This window comes from Diceros bicornis, chromosome X, assembly GCF_020826845.1.
Source record: "Diceros bicornis minor isolate mBicDic1 chromosome X, mDicBic1.mat.cur, whole genome shotgun sequence".
In the NCBI taxonomy this organism is placed as follows: Eukaryota; Metazoa; Chordata; class Mammalia; order Perissodactyla; family Rhinocerotidae; genus Diceros; species Diceros bicornis.
This window is the reverse complement of record NC_080781.1, coordinates 2,007,858-2,031,686: the sequence shown is the minus strand read 5'-3', so window position 1 is coordinate 2,031,686 and position 23,829 is coordinate 2,007,858. Positions and strand designations below refer to the sequence as shown.

The 23,829-nt window shown below is 38.3% G+C and overlaps 1 protein-coding gene across 1 annotated transcript; it reads right to left on the bottom strand.

Moving 5' to 3' along the window:
* Nucleotides 1-3,318: 3,318 nt before the first annotated feature.
* On the bottom strand, nucleotides 3,319-23,022 carry ARSH (arylsulfatase family member H). Its single transcript, XM_058535158.1, has 10 exons — nucleotides 23,000-23,022; nucleotides 21,357-21,506; nucleotides 20,106-20,227; nucleotides 16,692-16,817; nucleotides 14,813-15,233; nucleotides 12,935-13,071; nucleotides 9,416-9,550; nucleotides 6,137-6,299; nucleotides 5,234-5,355; nucleotides 3,319-3,686 (listed from the first exon to the last, which is right to left on the bottom strand). Exons 1-10 carry the CDS (start codon nucleotides 23,020-23,022, stop codon nucleotides 3,319-3,321), a joined length of 1,767 nt encoding a protein of 588 aa, XP_058391141.1.
* Between the last annotated feature and the right edge of the window lie 807 nt (nucleotides 23,023-23,829).

The window sequence follows — 23,829 nt, the reverse complement described above, 5'->3', positions numbered from 1 at the left end:
ACAAAATGACCATTTAAAGACAAAAGATCTGAACTGAGATTGGAACTGCAACCTAGTAGCCAGAGTTTACAATTTGAGTCCAATCAAGTTTATTGCCTGTGAAAACACTCTTTTCAAGACTGTAACAGAAAGCAGAATCCTTACACATAATATTCACAATGTCCAAAATAGAGTCCAAAATTACTTGATGTATGTAGAGTCAGGAAAATGTAATCCATTCTCAAGAGTAAACCAAACAAATAAAAATCAACAGAAGCCAACCCCGAGATGACCTACAAGGACATTAAAGCAACTATTATCTCTTTGATCAATGAGATAAAGAAAAATGTCTTCATAATAAATAAAAAGATAGAAAATCTCAAGAGAGAAATAGTAACTATAAAAATGAACTAAATGCAAATTCTCGAATTGAAATGTAGACTTTAAGTAAAAATTTACAGTATGTGCCTGAGAACTAAATAGAGTACAAAGGGGAGAGACTTAATAACTTGAAAATAGATCAACATAAATTATCCAATTTTAAGATGATGAAAAATGAATTAAATTAAGTCTCAGGGAGTTATAAGGCAATATCAAAATGTCCACATTGAGTTACAGAGGAGAAGGCGAGAGAATAGGATAGAAAAATTATTTGAAGAAAAAAATCCAAAATTTTGTGAAAGATATATGTTTACGGATTCAAAAACCTCAGCATACCCCAAGTAGGATAAATATGAAGAAAAACACATCTACACACATAAATAAACAAAAATAGACATACTGCTAAAAACAAAATGCTAAAATAATAAGAGACAAAATAATAGAATAATAGACAAAATGCTGAAAAACAAATACAGAAAAAAAAAATCTTGAAAGTAGCCCAAGAAAAATGACACATGAGATACAAGGGAATATCAATTTAAATGACTGCCAAATACTCAGGAGTAATGTGGATACCAGGACACAAGAGTCAACATCTTTAAATAAAATAAATAAATAAAAATAAGTTAAAAGTATTTAAGTAAAGTATTTAAGTATTTAAGTAAAGTATTTAAAAATAAAGTAAATAAAGTAAAAACCAACATATAAACCTGGAACCTGTGAAAATATCTTTCAAGAATGAAAATGGAATAACATTTCCAGAAATATATTAAAGAAAAAATTAAAGCTAAGAGAATGCATCATTGAAAGACCTGAACTATAAAAATGCTGGAGTAATATCTCTAGTCTAACGGGAAATGATGCCAGATGAAAACACGAATCCCCAGAAACGTATGAAGAACATAAGAAATAGTGAATACTGAGCTAAACATAAACATTTTTTCTCTTGATTTCTTTAAAATACATAGGACTTATTTAAAGCAAATTTATTGCTCTCTCTGAAGGCTCAATAACATTTGTAGATGTAACACATATAACACCTAAAGCATAAAGAACAATGAAGTGTAGGTAAATAAATCTACAGAGTGGCAAAGTTTTCCCATTTTATGTGAAGTGATGCAATATTAACCCTAATTAGACTACAATAAACTAAACATGTATATTATAATTCCTAGATCTACAACTAAAAAATGCACAGAAGAATAGCAAAAAAACAAAAGAGAAAATAATATTCTAATAGAAAAAACATCAGTGAACCCAAAAAAGACAGAAACGTAGCAACAGATGGGGCAAAGAGCATTGGAAGACTAAAATCCAACCATATCAAGAATTACAATAAATACGCTGATAATATACTAATAATTACACTAAATGTTAATGGACAAAACATTCCAGTTAATACCAGAGATTATCAGAATGGATAAAAATCAAGACCCCGTCATACAATGCCTAGAAGAGCAGCATGTTAAATACAAAGCCACACATAGGTTAAAGTGATAGGAAAAAATGTACACTATTTAAATATTAAGCATAAGAAGACTGAAGTGCCTATCTTCATTTCACCTGAACAGACTTCAAGATAAAGAGATATAAAGACATAAACTATATAATGATCAAAGGTTCAACTCATCAGAAAGAGAAAACAATGTTTCAAAAAGTTTCTAATACCAGAGCTTCAAAACATACGAAAGCAGAGTTAAAGGAACAGAAAATTCCACAATAATAGTTTTCTGTGTTTTTAATAATTTCACCTACATTACTGAATAACTTAGGTATGTAACTGTGGGTTGATAATTTCCTCTCAATAGTTTGAAGAGATTATTGTATTGTCGTGTGGCTTCCCTTGGAGCCACTAGTAAGTCTACGTTAGTTTAATACTTTTTATTTTGCAGGCAGTCTCCCTGTGATGATTCAAGTTATGAGTTTATTTTTGTTTATCTCACTTACAATTACTTTCCAAGTGTGCTTCCTGAATAACTTTCATCAATTAAAATTTTTTTCAGCGACTTTTCTCTGTTCAACGTTAAAAATAGACTGTTCTCCATTCTTACTATTCTGTACTTCAGTGAATATAATTAATTCCAATGGACAATTACAACATTTATAATAATAATATTTATCGAGTGCTTATCAGAAACTAGGCAATTTCACATGAGTTAATGTGTGTAATGCTCACAGCCACCCTGTGAAATAGACACTGGTTTTCTCCATTTTACACGTGAAAAAACCAAGACGCAGAAATTTCTCCCCAATGACATGGATAGCAAGATGCAGAGCGAAGACCTACAGCCAGGCATTTTGTCTCAGAACCCAATGTTGGTTAGACAGGAAGAGAAGGAAAGAAGAAAGAAGAGGAAATCAAGGAGTTAGGATCTACAAGTAGAACTTTCTAATGGAACCATGTAAAAACGATGACATTGGACCTGCTACTTTTAATCATCTTCTAGGAACCTCCAATCCACAAGAATCTGCAAAAAGTCACCTTGGTTTGTCTTTTTCCTTGAACAATGACACAATTATATAAAAACATGATAAAATAAATGCTCCATTCCAGGTTCACTAGTGTATGGATCCACTTTCTTTTCATTGAGCTCCTGGACATGACTTGAAGAGAAAACTAAAATCTGAGGCTTTAAAACATGGTGGAGGGAGCCAGCCCTGATGGCTTAATGGTTAAAATTTGGTGCCCTCATCACTTCAGTGGCCTGGGTTTGTTTCCTGGTCACAGAACCACACCACTTGTCTGTCAGTCTCCATGCTCTGGTGGCGGCTCACATAGAAGAATTAGAAGGACTTACAACTAGGATATATAACCATGCACTGGGGCTTTGGGGAGGAAAAAAATGGTGGAGGTCATCAGTTCTTGATCCCAAATCGAATGAAGGGATCAGTTGAGCCTTGCTCCCATGAACTTTGTAATATTATGTTGGTGGTTGGTAACAAGTGGTCCCTTTCTGCTCACCAAGCAGTGGATAGGATGTCATCTTCCTTGTCACACCCACAAAAGGGGAAAGTCTCACAGCAGGGCTGCAGCCATGGTTTCCAAATGGTGTTGAACACAGACAACTGCTCTGGGACAGGCGTGAGAGTTCTACGATGATCTTTTATGGCCGCCTCAATTTTCTGGACCACTGAGCCAAACAATGCTTCGTTGTCAGGGTTAAGAGGTTGGGATTCAGAAGGGTCTCTTGAGATGTCGAAGAGCAATGGAGGGTCGTGGTAGGTGACATCCCCAGTACATGAACATATCCCACTTCCGTAGCAGGCGCCAGCTCCCTCGGGGGAGAATTTTGGAGTCACATAATGAACCTTCCACACAGTTGCACCTGGAAAGCAGAGCTCCATTGGGACGCCATGTTTGTTACTATTTTAAGACTCTTTCCATTAAAAACACCTTCTCAAATCCTTTTGCTAACAATTGAAAATCTGCACAGAATTACATAGCAAAAATAGCATCTTCTCAACTGTAAGAACAAGGCACAGTTTTACTGCAAACTTGAAGACTTTCTTTTTAACTTAACATGAAAGCATTTGGAGACAATAGTTACTATCCGAATGGCTGCTATAATCATGCAAATTCTAATTCATATCATAACCTTGATCTGACTTGGCATAGGCAAAATGGAAAAATTTTCAAGGCAATATAACACTTTCAGATCTGACATTGGCAAAGGTCATTTGGCAAGATCAATCATTCTTTGTTCTTTTACTCTTCCCTCCCGTCCTTTTATTTCCTCCCTCCCTCCCTTCCTTCCTTCCTTCTTTCCTTCCTTCCTTCCTTCCTTTATATATGAAAGGTTAGCAATTCTATTTCCACAGCTCCATTTTAGGTAGAAAACATCACAAGCATTTCCCAGCCTCTGGGCAATGAGGCTCACACAGAAGTCCACTGGTGGGGTCTTGCAGAAAAGCTGTGTTTTCCTAAAAACTTGGACTAAAAAATCTTGCTCTATCCTCCATCTCCTTTGATCTTCCCCCTCCTTTCTGTGTGGAGCGCAGAAGTGATGCCTGAATAAACAGCAGCCATTTTGCAACCACGGTGTTAGACGCACAAGAATGAAAGGTGGCAAGCCAAAGATGGTTGGGTAGAAATAGAAAAAGAGCCCAGGTCCCCAATCATGGCACTGAGCACAGTACAGCCCGGAGCTTCCAACTTCTGGAATTCTTATAATGAAAGATAAATTAAATTCTATTTGTTTAACCTTCTGTAGTTAAATTTGGGAGGCTTTTGTTGTTTGGGGGGCTGTTTTCTTTGTTACTTATCATTGAACATGACTATAACTGCTACAGAATCTAAAAGGAAGAGGTTTTTGTTTGACTGTTTTTGTTTTATGTGGAAGACATGGAGAATGGGATCACAAGTGAGGGATTGCATGGGACAAAGTCCATATCTATCCTGCAAATTATGTCAAGTCCAATCAAGTAAGAATTCTAGAATGTTATCTAAGTATCTCTGAAAGAGCTTTCTTTACAGATATAAGGAAATTATTATCATTCGTTAATTTATATTTGTTTACATGAATCCTATAGCGTGAAGGTGGGACAGAGACAATGTAGGCAGTTAATGATGATGTGTGTGTTAGACTGAAGTTTACACCTTGTTGTTAATTAGTTCTTAGTTGCGGATATTCATTTTCTCCTTTCTCTCTCTGATGTATTTATGCACAGGAGCTTATACAGACATATGCAAGCACACACACACACACCCCTCTAAAATCCTACTGTGGTGCAATGGTTCTTAAGTAACTTTCCTAAGGAAAAATAACATCATGATTGGGTGTTACTTGCACATGGTGTAACTTCCCCCAAGAGAAAAAGGAGATGGGACTGTGTCCTCATTGTGTTCCCACGTGTCTGCCATCTTCATACTCACAGTCCTTCTGATGCCACCTGGCTGCGTGCAGGTAGACTCCACAGTAATGGAAGAGGAATTCATGGTCTGAATGGGAGACTTTGCCTTCCAGCAGGGGCATCAGGTTCCGGCTGTCAATCACTCTTAGGAGAGAAGGGGGAAGGGCAGAAAGTGGTGAGAGAGGTATGGTTTAGTCACATATATAACAGAAGAAGAAGGAGAAGGCAAGGAGGAGGAGGAAGAAGAGGAGGAGAAAGGACTTTTTAAAACTTTCTACACATCTTCACTGATTTTATAACAAAAAAAAGAAAAAGAAATAGAACTTACTGTACATTTTCTAAGACAATGGGACAGTGAGCAGCTGGAAGTATTACTCTGATACCTTGCAAGACACTACGAATGAGTGTCATGAATTAGAAAATTGAGCTCTCTACACTCATTTGAGTCAAGTAAAACTCCACTGCAGAAAATAAAAACCACCCCCGCCCACACACACGGAGTTAAACCCTTAGATCATGTAACGCATTTATTAATTTTAAGCCCCGTAGAGAAATATGGCATAATTCGTCATGTGTTCACTGGCACAGATTTACGTTTATTCAATAATTCACTTAATAAATATTTGCTTAGTGGTCTAGATGCCATGAGCGATGTAAAAATGAATGAAGGTCAGATCCCACCCATGAGCACAAGCAGGCCCATGCCTGCATTAAGCATTATATGCGAGAGAAAGCAAAACATGTTCTGAGAGAGAAATGCACAAGCATTCCACCATGAACTAAGGGGACAAAGATGTTGTCTGGTCGTCTTGGCAGAATATTGAAAACTAAGTAATATGCTTCCCACACACATAAAATTATATAATACATCCAGATGCCTGCCCAAAATATCTCCCTAGATTAGGAGCAAGTATTGTTTCCATACCTGTCCTGGGGCAGGATCCCTCCACCCACATAAGACAGCGTTGGGTAAATGTCCATCAGACTCGTGGGCTCATCGATCACTTTCCCAGCCTCCAGGACTGTCGGCCACCGGAATATCCCCAGGACTCGGATCCCGCCTTCCCATCCGCCCATCCCTCTGCCACCTGCAACCAAAGATGAATTCAACTCAACCAGACCATTCTCCAATGAACTGGAAATCAAATCTAGATGGGACTTTTTCTTTGGCTTGCCATATTCGTGCCACCATGCTCTATTTGCAGAGAGAGAGGTACAAATAAATATGCAATATAATTCTTAGCTTCAAGAAGTGACAACTCAAGTTGTGAACTTCTAGCACTCAAGCGACAAACCCAGTAACAATAAATAAAGCAAGCGCTATCCTAATAGGGCATATTATTATGTGCCTAGGAATGCCACAGACTTTCAATAGCATGAGAATAGAGAACACGCCATAAGCTGGCAAATCTTCAGTCTTTATTGAAATCAGACAGGGCTCGAAAAGATGGAAAACTAAATGAATTTCAAAACAAGACCAGAAAACAGGTTCTACCTTGATTATGGTGATCCTTGAGAGATACAGTAAGGCATTTTGACTTTATCCATATGGGATCCCCCATATGGAGGAGGGGAATATAGGCAGGTGAACGGTACAGAGGAGGAAAAAGCGTTGAGGATCACTTCTTAGGCAAAGGACGCTTTGGGGGTTTCCGAGCACAAAACAGATGGTGAAGCCCATGGTTTAGGAACAATCTTGAGATCAAGACGTTCACTGCAGAATAGAAATACGGCCCTATGCCAAATGACACAGTCAAGATCATATAGACTCTTTAAGAAAAAAATGAGACTTTCTAGGAGGAGTGGAAAAAAACTCTTCCAGAGTAGAATGAATATGAAATATTCATAGAACATCCTGTGTGTGTGCATCACTCTGATGGTATGAATTACAAAAAAACCACAAGACTGGCTCTCTCTAGGTGAAAGGGAAGACACATTAAATGGGGAGACATTTAGGTACAAAGACTGGTCTAACCAGTGTCCAAAGCCACCCCAGGTCTTCAGCACCATTGTTTCCGGAAAACTGAACAAGCTCCCTGAATCAAATTTATGTTTTTTTATGTTGACAAGCAACAGACAAACAAGAAAGTGGAAACCCACCCTGACATTTTCTTGATCATATTTAATAACAGGTAACTGTGTGAGTATAACGAGAACAAAACTAATCATTTACCCAGGACACCCAAATTTATCTATCAAACGGACTCAGTCCCTCACAGGAGGCATATCGGTGAGCTGGAGATGTGTTCCAGGGTAACAATAATTTGTCCACACATCTTTTAGAGTTGCATGAGGGTACTTTTTAGAATGATGGTTTTACATACACACAAGCGGTGTCACTATTATAACAATCACATCTCATGTCATGGCATATGTAGAGTGACTCAGCTTTATTACACGCCTTTTCTACCAGGCTTAGCACCAATTCAGTCTTTGCTAATTAACAAAGTTATGCCTACACCAAGTTGACACGACCAGCCAGAGAAGATGAATCCTTTTAGAAGCTCACCTGCTATGAATCACAATATATTATCTATCTATCTATCTATCTATCTATCTATCTATCTATCTATCTATCTATCTATCTATCATCTATTTATCTGTCTGTCTGTCTATCTCTCTATCATATCTATCCATATATCTAGCTAGCTAGCTATGTATCTATCTCCTCTATCTATCCATTGTATCTATTATCTATTATCTACCTACCACCTATCTATTATCTATCTCATCTACCATCCATTATCTATCTTATCTATCATCATATCTATCTATTATCTATCAATCTATCAATATGGATTATCTATCTATGTATCTATCATCTACCTATCATCTACCTATCTACCTATCATCTATCTATTTATCTCTCTATATTTCTCCCTATCTACCCATCTGTCATATCCATCCATCTATCTATCTATCTATCTATCTATCCATCCATTGTATCTATTATCGATCTATCATCTATTATCTATCTCATCTATCTATCATCATATCTATTATCTATCAGTCTATCAATCTATCTATATGGATTATCTATCTATCTATCATCTATCTATTATCTATCTCATTTATCTATCTATACCTCTCTCTATCTACCTGTCATATCCATTGTATCTATCTATTATCTATCATCTATCAATTATCTATCTCATCTATCATCATAGCTATCTATTATCTATCAATCTATCAATCTATCTATATGGATTATATATCTATCTATCATCTATCTCATTTATATATCCATCATATCTATCATCTCTCTATCTATTATCTATCTCATTTTTATATCAATCATATTCATTATCTATCTATCTTTTTCTATCTATAATTCTATCTTTCCATCTGTCTATCTAGACTAAATTGTTTTATAAAGTATAAGGAGGTCCTAAAGTTCTGATTTTTATAATGATGACGACTTTGACACCCTTTCAGTTTCTTTGATTGGTGCAGTGGAGGGGGTGGTGGGAGGGGAACAGCTAACATAAACATATTTTTAAACTACTCCTTTTGTCAGCACTACTTTGCTGATGACCAAAGAGCAGGCTCAATGGAGTTGTTGAATAATCCAGCATAGAACACATCAAAGAGAGTCAGAAGAATCCACTTGCAATGGGACATAGGCACCCACTGTAAATGAATACCTCCTTACCTGATCAGTACAACAGTCTTTGAAGCATAGTGATAACATGATTGATTTTATTAGATTGAACACCCAAATTTAGGCATTCAACTGAGTATTATTCTAGAGAAAGTGGTTCTCAACTGAAGATGACTTTGACCCCAGGGGACACCAGGCAATGTCTGGAGATGTTTTTGATTGTCACAGTCTGGAGTGAGGTGGGATCTCCTGGCCTCTGGTGGTTGGAGACCAGGGATGCTGTCAATACCCTACAGTGCACAGGACACCCCACCACAGAAAATGGTCCAGCCCCAGATGTTCATAGTGCAAGGCTGAGAAACCTCCTTTAGATGGTCATTGAGAACCTGTGTATTTACTCTCATGAACCTGTCTTTACTTCAGACATTTCTGTCTTGAACTGTTAGAAATTGCCCCCAAACTTACAGCCTTTTTTATATAGCTTCCTAAGAGAGTATAACTCACATGAAAACCTCCAAACAGCATTTGCAAATGAATTAACCAGAAAGCCAAGCTAAGTGGGCACTACAGAGGAATTAAACAGGTCAATTCTCTGCACATCACCTTTGTAGATGCCGTTCCAGCCGCCCAGCTGGGCCCCGCCGTCCTGTGCCTCCAGGCAGCCCCCGTGGTCTGAGGTGAAGTACACCAGCGTGCGATTGGCTAGGAGTTCCCGGTCCAGAGCCTCCAGGATCTTACCTAGGGAGGTGGAAACACAAGCTTTTCACCTTTCAGCATGGACCGTTGTTATTCTGTGTTGATTACTAGGTAGTTACACATAACCGTATAATTAAACGGTATTTTGTTATATATTATCTAATGTTATGTAACAAATTACTATTATATAAGACTCTAATACATATAGAGTATGTATAATATATAGTATTTAAAATAATATTTAATCTTAGATACTTATAATTATTATATATTTATGATATAAAAATATTTATATATATAATTTATATATAAATATATATAACATATAACATATATATTAAATATATATAAATAATATACATTTATATGTTATAATATAATATAAAAATAATATATAAATATACAATGTATACAACATATAAATAAAATATAATATAAAATATACAATGTATAAATAATATATAAATAATAATATATTACAATATAAAATATAACATTTAAACATATGTTTAATATAAATATATAATAAATAATTAAATATATAATATATAATAAATATAATTTATTATTTTATAATAAATATAAAAAGTGTTTATGTTGAAATATTTTAGAACATTTAAAAATATAATTAAAATATTTATTATAATATATGGGAATATATAATATATATTGTAATATACAATAAATATATTATTTATATATAAAACATAATTTATATAACCCTATATATATCTGTAATATTATATTATATATAAATTATATAAAATAAAATACTTATAACTATAAAAGTTATAATTTATAAATATAATAATATAATACATAATATTATATAATGACTGATAAGTATATATTATATAGTAGTAGCATCATGTAATAATTATATTATAGTAATATATATTATTTTATTATAATACATAATTTTATTAGTTAACATTTAACATAGCATTTTATTATATAATATGATTTATTATATACTAGCTAAGAAAATAGATTTTATTTTGTAAATTATGTAATATATACAAATAATGTAATAATATATGCATTATATTATATATTATATATATATATATACACACCTACAATATATTACAAAGTATGCAATCATGTGTAGTATACAATATCATCATCACCCACAATGACTCAAAAAGCAAATACAAATTAGGTCAAGCAGTTAAACTTGTGAGTGCTAATAAAAATAAATGATTTTAAAATGATGTCTCCAGGAATAAACAAGCAAGGTGACAGTCTTGGTCCAGGGGGCGGGAGCCCCATCCTTTAAGGCATTTACTATCGTCTGTCACCCTCTGAAGCCTGCATCTAAATTACAGGTTATTGTCGCTGTTCAGGTTGCAGATAAGCATCTGAGAGTAATTAATACTCTGCTGGACTCAGCCAGCATTGTGTTAATGTGCAGAGAATCCCTTAAGAGGATGAACAGTGCTTGAAAACAGCAAGCAGAAAGCTGTTCTAGCTATATCCCAAGCTACGCTGATGTCATTTCTGATTCCTGCTGCACATTTTCCCGTCAGCTTCTTAGGTCACACTGCGGTCCTACTGCCCAGCATGTCACCCCCCACCACAGTCTTGTCCCATTAAAGATGTAACACAACATACAAGCTGCAGAGAAAACTCCTTGTTGATAGTAAACTCATTAACTTTCTGTTTAACTATCGTTTAAAAGGGATTTGTTTTAGAAGCCACGTTAGCCATTTTTTGGAACTGTTGTGGCTAGAAATTAAGATTTTCTTTTAAAGCCTGGAGTTTGTAAGAGAAAAGATTATGACGGCTTCTTGGTAAGAGAATAATTATATGTAAATTATCAATTCTCATTACAGCTGGCTATCATAGTAAGCATAAGAGTGATTTGTAACTTATACCAAATAAGTAAAATAGATGATGTATTTCTTTTGTTTGGAAATATATATATGTCAATCTACGGGTTTGTAATGTATAAAACACATAGATCCATGGGTGCATATGTAAAGGCATAGGGCTACAGAATAATCCTGAGATCTCTTGCCACAGAAAAATAAAGGAAAGAAGCCAAGAATAAAGGGTAGCTAAAAATATTTTTAAAAGGTACTTGTTCCCTTGAATAGAAAGTTTAAAATCTTACTGAACCCTTGAGCATTCAGTAACTTCATTTTGCATGTTGACTGGAGAGTACCATTGTTACGGCTTATTTTTGTCCAAGGTTAATAACTTACTAAGCAATCTTGAATTTTATAACCATATTGTTAAGTAGTAAAATAATACACACAAGAGGTGCCTCTTTGATTTTTGACATGTCTTTGGTATGTATGATGTTCATAAGAAATGAAGGGAAAAATACAGAGTATTCAGGAGACATTATGCAGAGAAATACCTACTTATCATTTCTCCCGTGTAAACAGGACGAGCCTTTACTAAATGCAATGAATAGCTTTATAACACACCCACATCATGTATTTACACAGATTACAGAATAAAGCTAATTATATGTTAGTTATAAACACTAGATTTAGACCTGGACAGAAATTCTCTTTGCAGAAAACCATCCTTTGCCTAAAGATACAAACACACCAAAGTGATTTATTTCAAAACGAGATTTTCCTGGAGGATCATAAATATCAAGCAAAGAAACCACAATGCTACAATGACACAAAAGTTCTAATGTTATAGCTGTTTAAACACACAGAGTGGAAACATAAAGGAAAAATGTACCCAAAGACAAGATTCATCCCCATCCAAAAGAAACCACTAGTTCTTCAGTCATCTTAACTAGTATCCTAAACTCACCTAAACTGCGGTTAATAGACTCAGAACATGTCAGATATAATAGAATTTGATTGTTTAACACTCTTGAAGTATATTTAAATGAAGTGAGCTCTATTTCTTTCAGAGGTACTTGATATAAACGGACACAGACAACAAAGAATTGGGTTATTTTCTGTTTACGTGATTCTGATAGCACAGTTTTCCTAAGTTTCCACCAGTAAGAGGAAAAAAAAAATGTACAGTGTTTCAAAGTCAAAACACCTTTGTTGAGATGAAGGAATCTTCTGTCATCCACCTAGTGGGGAAAATGCTATTAAATAGCAAAACCAACTAATAAGAATAACATGTTTCCTTTTATATCCATCAAAATACAGAGAAATGACGATATTCTTTATGGCACAACTTGATTAATCTTGCCAATGAGTTTTTCGAGAAAGTGGCTATGTTTATTTTAAAGATGGGAAAAGCTGTATTCATAACTTGTGACTGTTCGCTTGGGAAATACTGATTTTACCAAAGCTAGAGCCAGCTTTTAATGCAGTTCATTGAGACAAATACTCAACTGCCCAAGATACTCCTGGGGCTTCCTTTATTTGAGACACTTAACACAGACTTTCTTTTCTCTAGCCCATGAATCGGATACTTAAAGTTGTTTTCCTGAACACTTACCCACCATCCAGTCCATTTCTTCTACGTTATCCCTGTATAATCCATATTTACTATGTCCAATAAACTTCTTTTTGGTGATCAGTGGAGTGTGGACATGCAGAAATGAAACAAACAGAAGAAAGGGCTCGCGTTTATACCTAAGGAGAGGAAAATCAGTTGAGTTATCTTCACAGATAAAGGCATTTCCTGCATGTGGACACGATTCTGCATTAGTTGAAAGATCTCATACCAGCTGATGGAGGATTTCTACGTACTTAAGTAACCAATACCACTCGCATGAGTAATGAATACCACAGTAAGACTTAGGCAGAAAGGATGTAAGGAGGAATGAAGAAAAACAGAAAATCTGTATTCACAATAAAATATTTAGTGTAATCTCACTTTTGATCTCTTGCATACAGTTTAGCATCTGACATAAAATAGCAGCTTAATAAATCTTTTTAATCTTTGTTGAACAAATGAATGAAAAAACCCACGTGGATTCTCCACGTCTGTCATCTGAGTATGCTGACTCAGGTATGGGTTTGGAAGAATCATATCCTAAGCCCAGACACAGATGTACTGCCCTGAGGTTTCAGGCACTCCCTGCTCTCTACTCTTCTGCTGCCTGGAACATAAACATGATGGCTGGAGCTTTGTCATCAACTTTAGGCCATGAGACTGCTCACCCAGAACAACAGATAGTAAAACGGAAGGAGGTAGGGTGCTAATTACAAAAGAGAAATTAACTTCTCTCATTTACATCTTGTTTGTTGTGTTCTGCATTTTAATGTAGCCCTCCTAAACCTATTCCTTTAGACACTTTTACAATCAGCATCAAGGAGGGTGAGGGGGAGAAAGATCGGTTACATTATCTCAAAGATAACACAAGCAAACTTGAGTTGGGATGTGAGTGGCAGGGAGGGTGAATAGAGCTGAGTGACTGTACCCCCATTGTGACTGCTGTGTGGGAGCAAAGAGTGAACTTGACAGTCACAGAGGCATTCGAGTGAATGAGGTTCCACTGCCCATTCTTTAACCCCGTGAACTTATACTTTATTATCTTCCATCGACTCCCCAGCACCTCCTGCTAAGATAGTAGAGAAACAAGGTCAATGAGCATCCACGTCAACAACTGTAATCTACCTCTAAGTGGTAATCTAGACAGGAGCTGGTATGGAAAGATGAGTGATCATTACATTTATGCCTCTATGGCTTGTCTTAAACGTATAAAACCTAAAACTAGACATCTATAAATAGAGTCACTTCCAATTGTTCATGGACAGAGATAGCATCCTTTAGGCTGTCTCTGAGGCAAAACAAGATCAAGAATATTCCCAAAGATCCAATCCATTTAGATACGAATCCACGTTGAAGCAATATGGATTAAAACATAGTAATTCCAGTTTATTAAAAAAAAAAAGAGGGGCCGGCCCGGTAGCGCAAGCGGTTAAGTGCGCGCACTCCGCTGCGGCGGCCCGGGGTTCGCTGGTTCGGATCCCGGGCGCGCACCGACGCACTGCTTGGTAAGCCATGCTGTGGTGGCGTCCCATATAAAGTGGAGGAAGATAGGCACCGATGTTAGCCCAGGGCCGTCTTCCTCAGCAAAAAAGGAGGAGGATTGGCGGATGTTAGCTCAGGGCTGATCTCCTCACAAAAAAAATAAAAAATAAAAATAAAAATAAAAATAAAAAGAGAGAGAGAACAAAATATATTTTTTTGCCTTTTCATTGTTCAAAATCTGCAGGAAATTTAACTCTATTTACCAGAGAGATTCCAGTATATCACAAAAATCCCACATACACACAAAAAGACCCAGATCAACCAAGATGGACTCAAATTCCCTGAAATAAAAATAAAATTCCCACGCAGGAAATCGGGCCAGAAACGACTCAATACCTGTCAATGAAGGCCAGGACCTCCTTCAGCATGAGCGAAGCGACTCTTTCCCCTCTCATAGGCTGCTGGACGATTTCGTGATTTCTCATCAGGATACAATTCCAGTGCCGCGTGAACCCATAACTGGAGTACCAGGACACAAAAAATAAGGCCAGAAGGGCGAAGACAAGGATCACCTTCCACGGAACCGAGAACCAGCGGGCGCACTTGGGAATGAGAAGCAGGACAGGGACGAGACCCAAGACCGCCGTGGAGATCCAGAGCTTGATCCTGAGCCAGCGGTGCAGTTCTGGTGTCTTGGACGGCTGGCAGTCACTGAAGAGGCCAAAGGGCAGCCCATAGAAGTAGTCAAACCCATGGTTGAGGGGGTGGAAGCAATGATCGTTCCGAGATGCACAGCTCAATCCTTGGTGCCATTTTCCTGGAAGGAAAATAACCTGGTACCCTCGCAGCATAAACATCAATGTGTTTCTGGAATGTGGATTTCGCTCAGTCAAAGTGAAGTATGATTCTTACTGCCTTGCCATTGTAGTATCTTCTTGGTACCCCCAATGACCTCCCTGGGAAATGATAAAGTTCCTCCATATGCCACCAACACCTCTTCCCCTACATCCTGCATCTTTCAGACTAAAAGTTGGCAGAAGAAACCCCTTTGCTTCCTGGAAGGAGGGGAGTCCAGTGCTGTACTCAGAATAAACAATTTGCTTGGTGTCTAACAACCACCTTAACCATTAAAATTTTCCAGGTATCCGGAACCTATGTCCTGGTTATTTTGTGTCCTCTCTGGTTGCAGTGTACTTTGAGCTGGATAAGAACATGGATGTTCTTATCCAGCAGTAGCTTCTGACCCTCTTCTTCCATCCCAATGAAAGGCAACCAAAATTCTATACGGAGACCTCCTACAAGGGCCCCAAGTTGAAGACGATGAACCAGCCAAAGAAATTCATCATAAGCAAGAGGATTCAGCTAATGCTAGCCGTTCCTTTTATTGAGAAATTACCACATGGATCAGATACTGTTCTAATTCTCTCATACACATTAGAATATTTAATCCTTTCCAGACCCTTGGTTACCAATGAGAAATTCGCCATCTAGATTTATGAATAAGCCTGAGCTCATGTTAATTAATAGTCACAGAGCTGGATTCGAACCTAGGCGATGCTCTAGTGAATAACCGAAAGCTAGTTTACAAGATCTCCATTCACAGGAGGCTACTGGGAGTTTCATGGGAATAAACTCCCCACTGGGCATATACGGAGAATACACAGTCATTCTTTTTTTTTTCTAAGTGAAGACATCTCAAATCATTTAATAGTCTTACAATCCACATTGAGAATTCTAAAAAGAGTGGATATAGCAAGCAGGCAGCATTTCTCAAAATTATTGGCTTACAGAATCTCTTCTTAGAGGAGACCAGAGGAAACTCATCAGACCAGAAGTCCACAGAATAAACTATTTAGTGATATGCTGACTCCCTCTCATACTCCCCTAATGGGCATAGGGTATCAGGTGACTTAAATAAATAGACTATTAATTGCATCAACTTGATCACTATTGATGCTTTTAGTCCTCGAGTTCAAGAGGACTCTCTTTAAAAAGGGATTCCTTTTTCTGCTAACGATGGTTTCACAAAAGTACTATCCCCCTTACAAAATGTTCCCTTTTGGCTGCAACAATGGATAAGCATATTTGCTTTTCGTTCCCATGGTTTGTCCAATACCTCACTCTTGAGACCGGAGGTCCTCAATAACTGTCTTAAATTCCCTCCCCACATGTCTCCTCTGTAAGAGAAGCCAATCGACATGGATGCAGCCAACGTCCCTGGAGAGGCTGAGTCATAATGAAAGGGAAGACACGTTCAGGGTCCCTCGGGCCATACCTATGAGTCCCGTGCGGTAGCCACGATGCTGGAGGAGCTTGGCAAAAGTGGTCTCGTTGGTGGGCAGACCGCCTGACCCTCCGAGCCAGACAAGGGCGCGGTTCGGGTTGAAGGAAGACGCCATTCCTACACTCACAGAAGTACCAACAGGTGAGCACCACCGTCCATCTTTTCATGACAGTCTCTAGCAACTCCAATTTTCCATCCTGAGGCCCTTGAAACGTCTCGTCCTGCAGTTCCACTATTCTGTTCTTTTTTGGGTTTTCTATTGCCTTTCTGTCTGTACCTCCTCAGCTCTGCTCCTCCCACTTGTCAAATCAGATGTTCTCTTGGGATTAGAATTGAAAGAAAATACAGGACGCCCATGCACACTGGAATTTCATATTAACCATGAATAATTTTTTAGTATAGACATGCCCCAAATATTGCATAGGGTATACTGGTACTAAAGATGCATTTGTTAATTAATCCAAAATTCAAATTTAACTGGACATCTTACTCTGGATGATATCCTTGGACCTCAGTTCTGAACTTTGGTTCCACCTTTCTACATGGCGAAGAGCCGATATCTTTATGTCTCCTCTGGACCCCTCCTCTGAAGTTTAGGTCTTGTCTTCAGCTGCCCACTGGACCTCTATATATTTAGGAATCCCAATCTTAGCATGCCCGACACAGATTCCTCCTTGAAACCTGCCTCAAGAAATGAGAGCATAATCCTCCCAGTCACCCACGCCAGAAATGCAAGAGTTTCTTTTGAATTTTCCTTCTGACTCAGCCTCATCTCTCATATACGATCCATTGCCAAGTCCTGATAATTCTACTTCGGTCAACAATTCTGACATTTATCTCCAATACCACTGCTTTGGAGCAGAGCTTCCGCTGGGCTATGCTATGGAGTCCACCAGCTGATCTCCCTTCCACCAGACTTAACCACTTTCCAAGGAACCCTTGCAATCTGTGTCCCTCCTCAGTCAAACCTTGTCAACGGTCGTCCATCACCCTCTGTTGAAATCCAAACTTTTGGTACAGCTTATACAGTCTTTCATAATCTAGAACGTCTGCCTACAAGTATTTCCACCTCATTCTCCTCACCCACTCGCGCATGCTCACATCATGTTTGCTGTTTCCTCTGTCGAGCACGCCCTTCCCCCTGACTCCTTCCATTTCAAGGAATATCTTCTAGGGCGACTTTCCTGGATGCTTTAGGGGCCCTTTTGGGCTTCCGTGGCTCCCCGAAATTCTAAATTGCAACTATTGTTTGCATATCAACAACCAGACCACATGTGCCTTGACGTGTCTATGTTCAATTTACGTTACAGAATGAATGCTTGGAACTATGACTGATAAATGTCTAGAAAACAGAGTTGCTGACTCAAAGGTTCAACGACAAAATTCCTCCAAAGGTTCCACTGATTCACCTTCACTTCATCAACATGCAGGAGAACCTGCTTCCAGTCTTGCCAAGCAAGTAAGTATGAAGAGTCTTGGTTTTTCCCAATCTGAACAGTTAAGCACAGCTTCTAAAGAGTTTTCATTGGCATTTCTCTTATGATGACAGGTTGAGAATATGTCCCTTTGTTCAAATACACTGTCTTTTTTTTTTTTCCTGCAAACCGATACCTTTTCTAAACTAGCTCACCTGAACTTAGGGACAAGAAATATTTGCAACTTTGACATCAGAAAAGGGATATATATTATATTAATATGTTGGGGGGTAATGTTAATGATCACAGCTTTCAGATTCCATGTAGTTGTCACAGTTCCATCAACTGTAAACCTCATATATCCTAGAACTCACTGGGCAGAGAGGGGAGTTTATAAGAACTGGTTTCTGCAGGAATTCATCTCCTGGTTGGCACAAGAGACTACATCAGTTCTGTGTCTCACGTAATAGAGAGAATGAGAGGATGAAGATGTGACAATTCCTTTTCCATATCATCTTATGTGGATTTCTAAAGCTAAGTGAATTTAAGAACTTGCAGTTTACAAGGAACTCATATGAACACCACAAGCAAGAGATTTGAGGATCAAAGATGGATACATAAATGACCATTTCAAGGGTCCTAGCCTAGAAGAGGAAGAAGTTGTATAAGATAGTGTCATTGATGGGAAAGAGGACCTCTTTACTTAAGGGAAATGTTAGAATATTATCTTGATATTGAATCTCTTTTTCTTTACAAGTAGGAAGAATTAAATTGCATAATTTGTGTTAAAACAAAAAAATGGCAACGATTTGACTGATGATTCCTTCAATCATTTAATTGTTTTTCTCAATTTTGTTAAATAAATTTTTCCACCTAGTCAATATTTAGAATTTCTTGAAATTACAAATGATTGATATTTTTAAAATTCATATCGATGTGTATCTTTACTCCATGTTCATACACAGCAATGCATTATTTAGAGACAACCTATATGGCAATCAAACCATTTCAAACAAGACTGAGAATCTTGAACTATGCTAAAAGTCCTTTTAGCAACAAAAATAAATGGCTATACATCAATGTTCATGGGACAATAACTTTCAATGTTTGTTGACTTTTCCTTTTCATGTAATTCAAATTAACCCAATTAGTTCATTCCCCAGAGCTTATCACATGAGAAGCTACCGCTTACAAGAGGAAAACTGTTAGAGAAAAAGCTATCATTGAAAAATAAACCACAAGGGTGGATATATGAAAATTGCAACAAGCAGATGTTAGATTTAATTAAACACAATAATCTGGGGCAATTGCATGCAGAGTCCAGTAACCTTGAAAAACTCAATGCCAAGGGCATCACTGTGTTTTAGTTGGGTATAAAAATTGATATTCATAAGGTCGATTCTACATTGATGTTCGTAATGTCCATTCTAAGCTAAGCTACACGGAAAATATTAAATTGTAATCGTTACACTCAACTTCACAAGCCTTCACGTTGAAATTGTGTGTGTGTGCGTGTGTGTATGTGTGTGTGTATGCGAGAATATGTACGACTCTCAATTCTTTTCCATTTTTGCAGCTGCACTTTCTTCTCAGTTGCTTCTTCTGGTTGTCCAATCTCATCCCCATAGACTGGACAGGCCCACTTTTCTTGGAATGATCACATGATCTCTGCTAGCTTTAAGAGACGAGGAGCCTATTGAGGGCTCTTACTACAGATACCTGGAAATGAAAGGGTTCTCGGTAGCCTGGAAATTGCTGACCAGAGGTCCAAACCCTGCCACTGTATGCACACAGGTGAGCAGATTTGGTGCCACCTGGCAAGGGATACAGCTGTTTAAGCTGTCCAGGTATAACAACACAACCCCCATTTGAATTTAGATTCTTAATACCTTGAGCGACCTTTTGAGCACTCTTATAAAGAGTTGCAAAAATAAGTCACAAGAAGGTATTGTTTTGAGAGAAAAATGCTGCTGCTCTACACTGCCCCCACCTGATCTGATGGGGTACCGGCCAGTCAGGAAGGCAGCCCGACTCAGGGTGCAGACAGAGGCAGCCGCCAGGTGCTGGGTAAGCCTCACTCCCTCACTTGCCAGGTGGTCGATATTGGGGGTGCTGCAGACAGAAGGAGAAGTCAGCAAGTGAGTTTCTAATAACCATCAAAATGCACAAGATCCAAAGCTATTCTGTTTTGGGTCGAGATAACTCTGTCTCCAGTAAAACTAAAACACATCATTTTTAAACATCAATCCATCTACCTACTTAGATGCATCCACGGTTAGATGCAAAGGGAAAGCAGGGTGTAAAATAGTGTATCTTCAGGCAAAATAATTACAAACTAACACAAGTCACCAGGTATGATTAAAGTATTACCAGTCTGAGTTCATATGCATTTCAATGGAAAAGCCAGCCAATTTGATCATATCGCATTCCTAAAATGAACGGGTAACTTAGATTAAATAAAAAGTTAATGTATTTTTTTGTAGCAAAATCTCTTTTTTTTAACCAAATTGTGGCATTTTGGAGTTTAATTTATTTCTCATCTTCTTTGTCTAATATTTTAAGAAGAGGCGATGAGGACACAGACACACAGAGGGATGACCATGTGAGGACACGGGGAGAAGACGGTGTCTACACGGCAAGGAGAGAAGGCTCAGGAGGAACCAGCCCTGCCCAGACCTGGATCTCAGATTCCAGCCTCCAGGACGGGAGAAATAAATGTCAGTTGTTCAAGCCGTCCAGTCTGGAGCGCTTTATCATGGCAGCCTGAGCAAACTAATACATGATATGACTCCATTCATATGAAATGTCCAGAATGCACAAAGCCACAGAGAGAGAAAGCAGATGAGTGTTTTCCAGGGGCTGAAAGAGGGAGGAAAATGGAGTGACTGTTAATGGGTTCAGGGTGGCATTTTGGGGTGATGAGAAAGTTCTGGAACTAGACAGAGGTGACGGTTGTAGAACATTGTGGATTCACTAAATGCCTCTGAACTGCTGGCTTTAAATTGGTTAAAAAGGTGAATTTTGTCTGATGTGTTTTTTACACACAATAACAAAAACAACAACTATAGACTAAGGAGACCAGGATGCCAAATGCTGTCCTAATATCCGCACCTTCCCTGGGGCCACCTCTGCTGTTCTGGTGGAGAAGCGACTTGAGACCGTGGCTGCTCTGCCTGCAACAGCAGAGATGTGGGTGGCAGGGCAGGACCCCCGCCATCTGGAGACGGGGCAGCATCTTTACCTTACGGTGTCATTACCATAGCAGCATAAGTCTCCCACCCCAAGGCCGTCCGCCATCAACAGGACAATGTTGGGCCTGGAGTTCCTCGTCCCGAACCTCCCGTTAAGGCCCCCAACCAAACACCACAGTGACACTGACAGCCAGCAGTTCCTGAAAGGATGTGGGGAAAAAAACATAACAAAACAGAAACAGAAACTACCGTTCATGTTTGCATTTTAGGCAACTTGAAATAGGAAATAATAGTATTCCTGATCAATTGTCTCTGTGCAATGTACCTGAGCTGGCTGACTCAAAAACCAGCAGTATTTTGTAAAAACGTACAAATTAATTTTACATGCACGGTGACATTAAATTCGCATAACTTTTCAAAGTGTTTTAGCGATACGAGGTCCTTAAAAAAATGACAGTAGTGAAAGTTGAGTCTAAGACCTAACAATTTGATTTCTTTGCATAAAAATGTAGACGACATGGAAAATCGGACCAAATAGCCAGCTACTCCAGCTTGATTTTTTTTAAATGCTCAGTTGTGCTTTTTAATGCATTTTCTAACTTCATAATTTTGCTCCAAGCCACACAGAGGGAAAGTATAATCACAGACTCTAGTAACGTCTTGGGTCTGAGCTCAGGACCAGATGAGGAAAAAACAGAATTCTAGGGTGGACTCCATCTGTGCAGAGTAATTCCTCCTTTTCTTCATCAAGAAAATATGTCCACAGAACAAATCACGGGGAACACTCAACTGCCCCCCCTCAAAAATACTAGAACTTCTCACATCTGAAAAAGGAAATTTAACATATTTATATATTCAATTAAATTTTAGACTGTAGAATCATCCATATGAAACTGGAAAACGCTATAATATTTTGAAAAAATCTATGACAGTCCTTGATTAAGGTGACTTAAGTTTAGGATCATTCTCTTATGCAGGACACCGGTTCCCCAACCCAAAATTTCATCCAATCAATTCCAAACCCTGCTAGCGCTACCTAAAAAAAACATGTCTGAAATCCATGTGCATCCATCCATCTTCAGTCCCATCAGTGTAGCCCAAATGACTCCCAGCGTCTCTCATTTGGATGTCTCTAAACCCTCCTAACTGGCCTGGCTGCTCCCATTTTGGCCACCTGGCCTCTGCAAAATGCAGCCAAGCAGAGGGCCACTATAAATACACAAATCTGGTGGTGATACTCCCTAAAGAAGTCCAATCTCTTTACATTGATCTTGGGATTAAAAGCCCAAACCCCACCAGGATTAGCAAGCCTCATCAAATTGAGCTCTTTGCTCTACTGTTGTGTTCTTCTCTTGCGATCACCCCCACCATTGACCCATCCATGCGCCTCCTTAAAATCCATACGAAGATCCATGACTTTCACCTTTATGCAGCCTCCATCTCTGGAACACCCTGCCTTTCACCCTATGAACTCCCAGACGTGCCATCCTTCCTAAGTGAGCATCACTTCCTCAGAAAAGCCATCCTGTACAACTCCATCAATCCATAACCCCCTCCACCATCCTCATCATCCTTATCCCATCTCCAGTGGATCAAGCAGACCAAACATCCACCAGGATGGAGACAACTTGAACAAAGAACGCTTCTCTGTAGATGTAGTGAATCATGAAGGTTTATGAATTTGCCTCCTTACCAGTCATAGAACAGCTGTTTCATGGCTTCTTATTCTGTTATCTAGGGAAGAAAAACATAAACTAAGAACATCGGCAAAGCAAATATTTTTCTCAGAGCTAGACAGTTCATGGTCCAAAGTGCTCAGGACTTTGTTTTATGGTGACCCACTCAATTCTTTATACCTAATTGCATGAACACAAGTACAGTTGTCCAGGGAGAATGTGACAAAAGAGCATGCAAGATCTACTCATTTCAGAATAGTTCTCATGGCACATTTCCAACCGATGAAGTTGACCCAGCAAGAAAAACTCTTCATTCCAGAGTCACTAAAATAAATAAGTCCTCAATGAATGGGCACACATTCAATAACGGTTTGTATCAGGCCTACTGTATGTATGGTACTCTACACATGGTGCATAACCAATGCCTTTCATCTTAAAATGCACAGTGACGAACAGCATGAATCTGTCGTCATGGTGGCCAAACACATTTGGCACAGGAGGGCATGTTCAGCAGCTGTAATTATGATCCTTTTATAAGAATCCAAATTGTGGCATAGTCTCGTGTCTCCCTGCCTAGGACTCTCAAATTGCTCCAAGTTGGTGAAGTTTTGTAGGCTAAGGAGCCACTCTGCAAGACAAACAATATATAATAAAGATTAATAACACCGCCACACAGTTTATAGGGCTTTCCCATTTGCAAGGCATTTCCACACACATGTTCCCATTGGATCCTCAAACTACCTCGCCTTGCTTGCCTCAAAGGGTTAATGATAGCTCTCCCGTTTTATGGGAGAAGGAGTTGGGGTTCATAGAATTTAAAACACTTTCGCAAGACTGGTACATTAAA

Excerpts from the sequence above, each read along its gene's own strand:
- ARSH (XM_058535158.1), bottom strand. The coding sequence starts at position 23,022 with ATGAAACAGCTGTTCTATGACTG. Across the intron at positions 16,818-20,105 it reads CCGGTACCCCATCAGATCAG|GAATGGCGTCTTCCTTCAAC; the intron begins GTGGGGGCAGTG and ends CTGTGAGTGTAG. Across the intron at positions 3,687-5,233 it reads CAGGTGGCATCAGAAGGACT|GTGCAACTGTGTGGAAGGTT; the intron begins GTGAGTATGAAG and ends TCTGCTTTCCAG.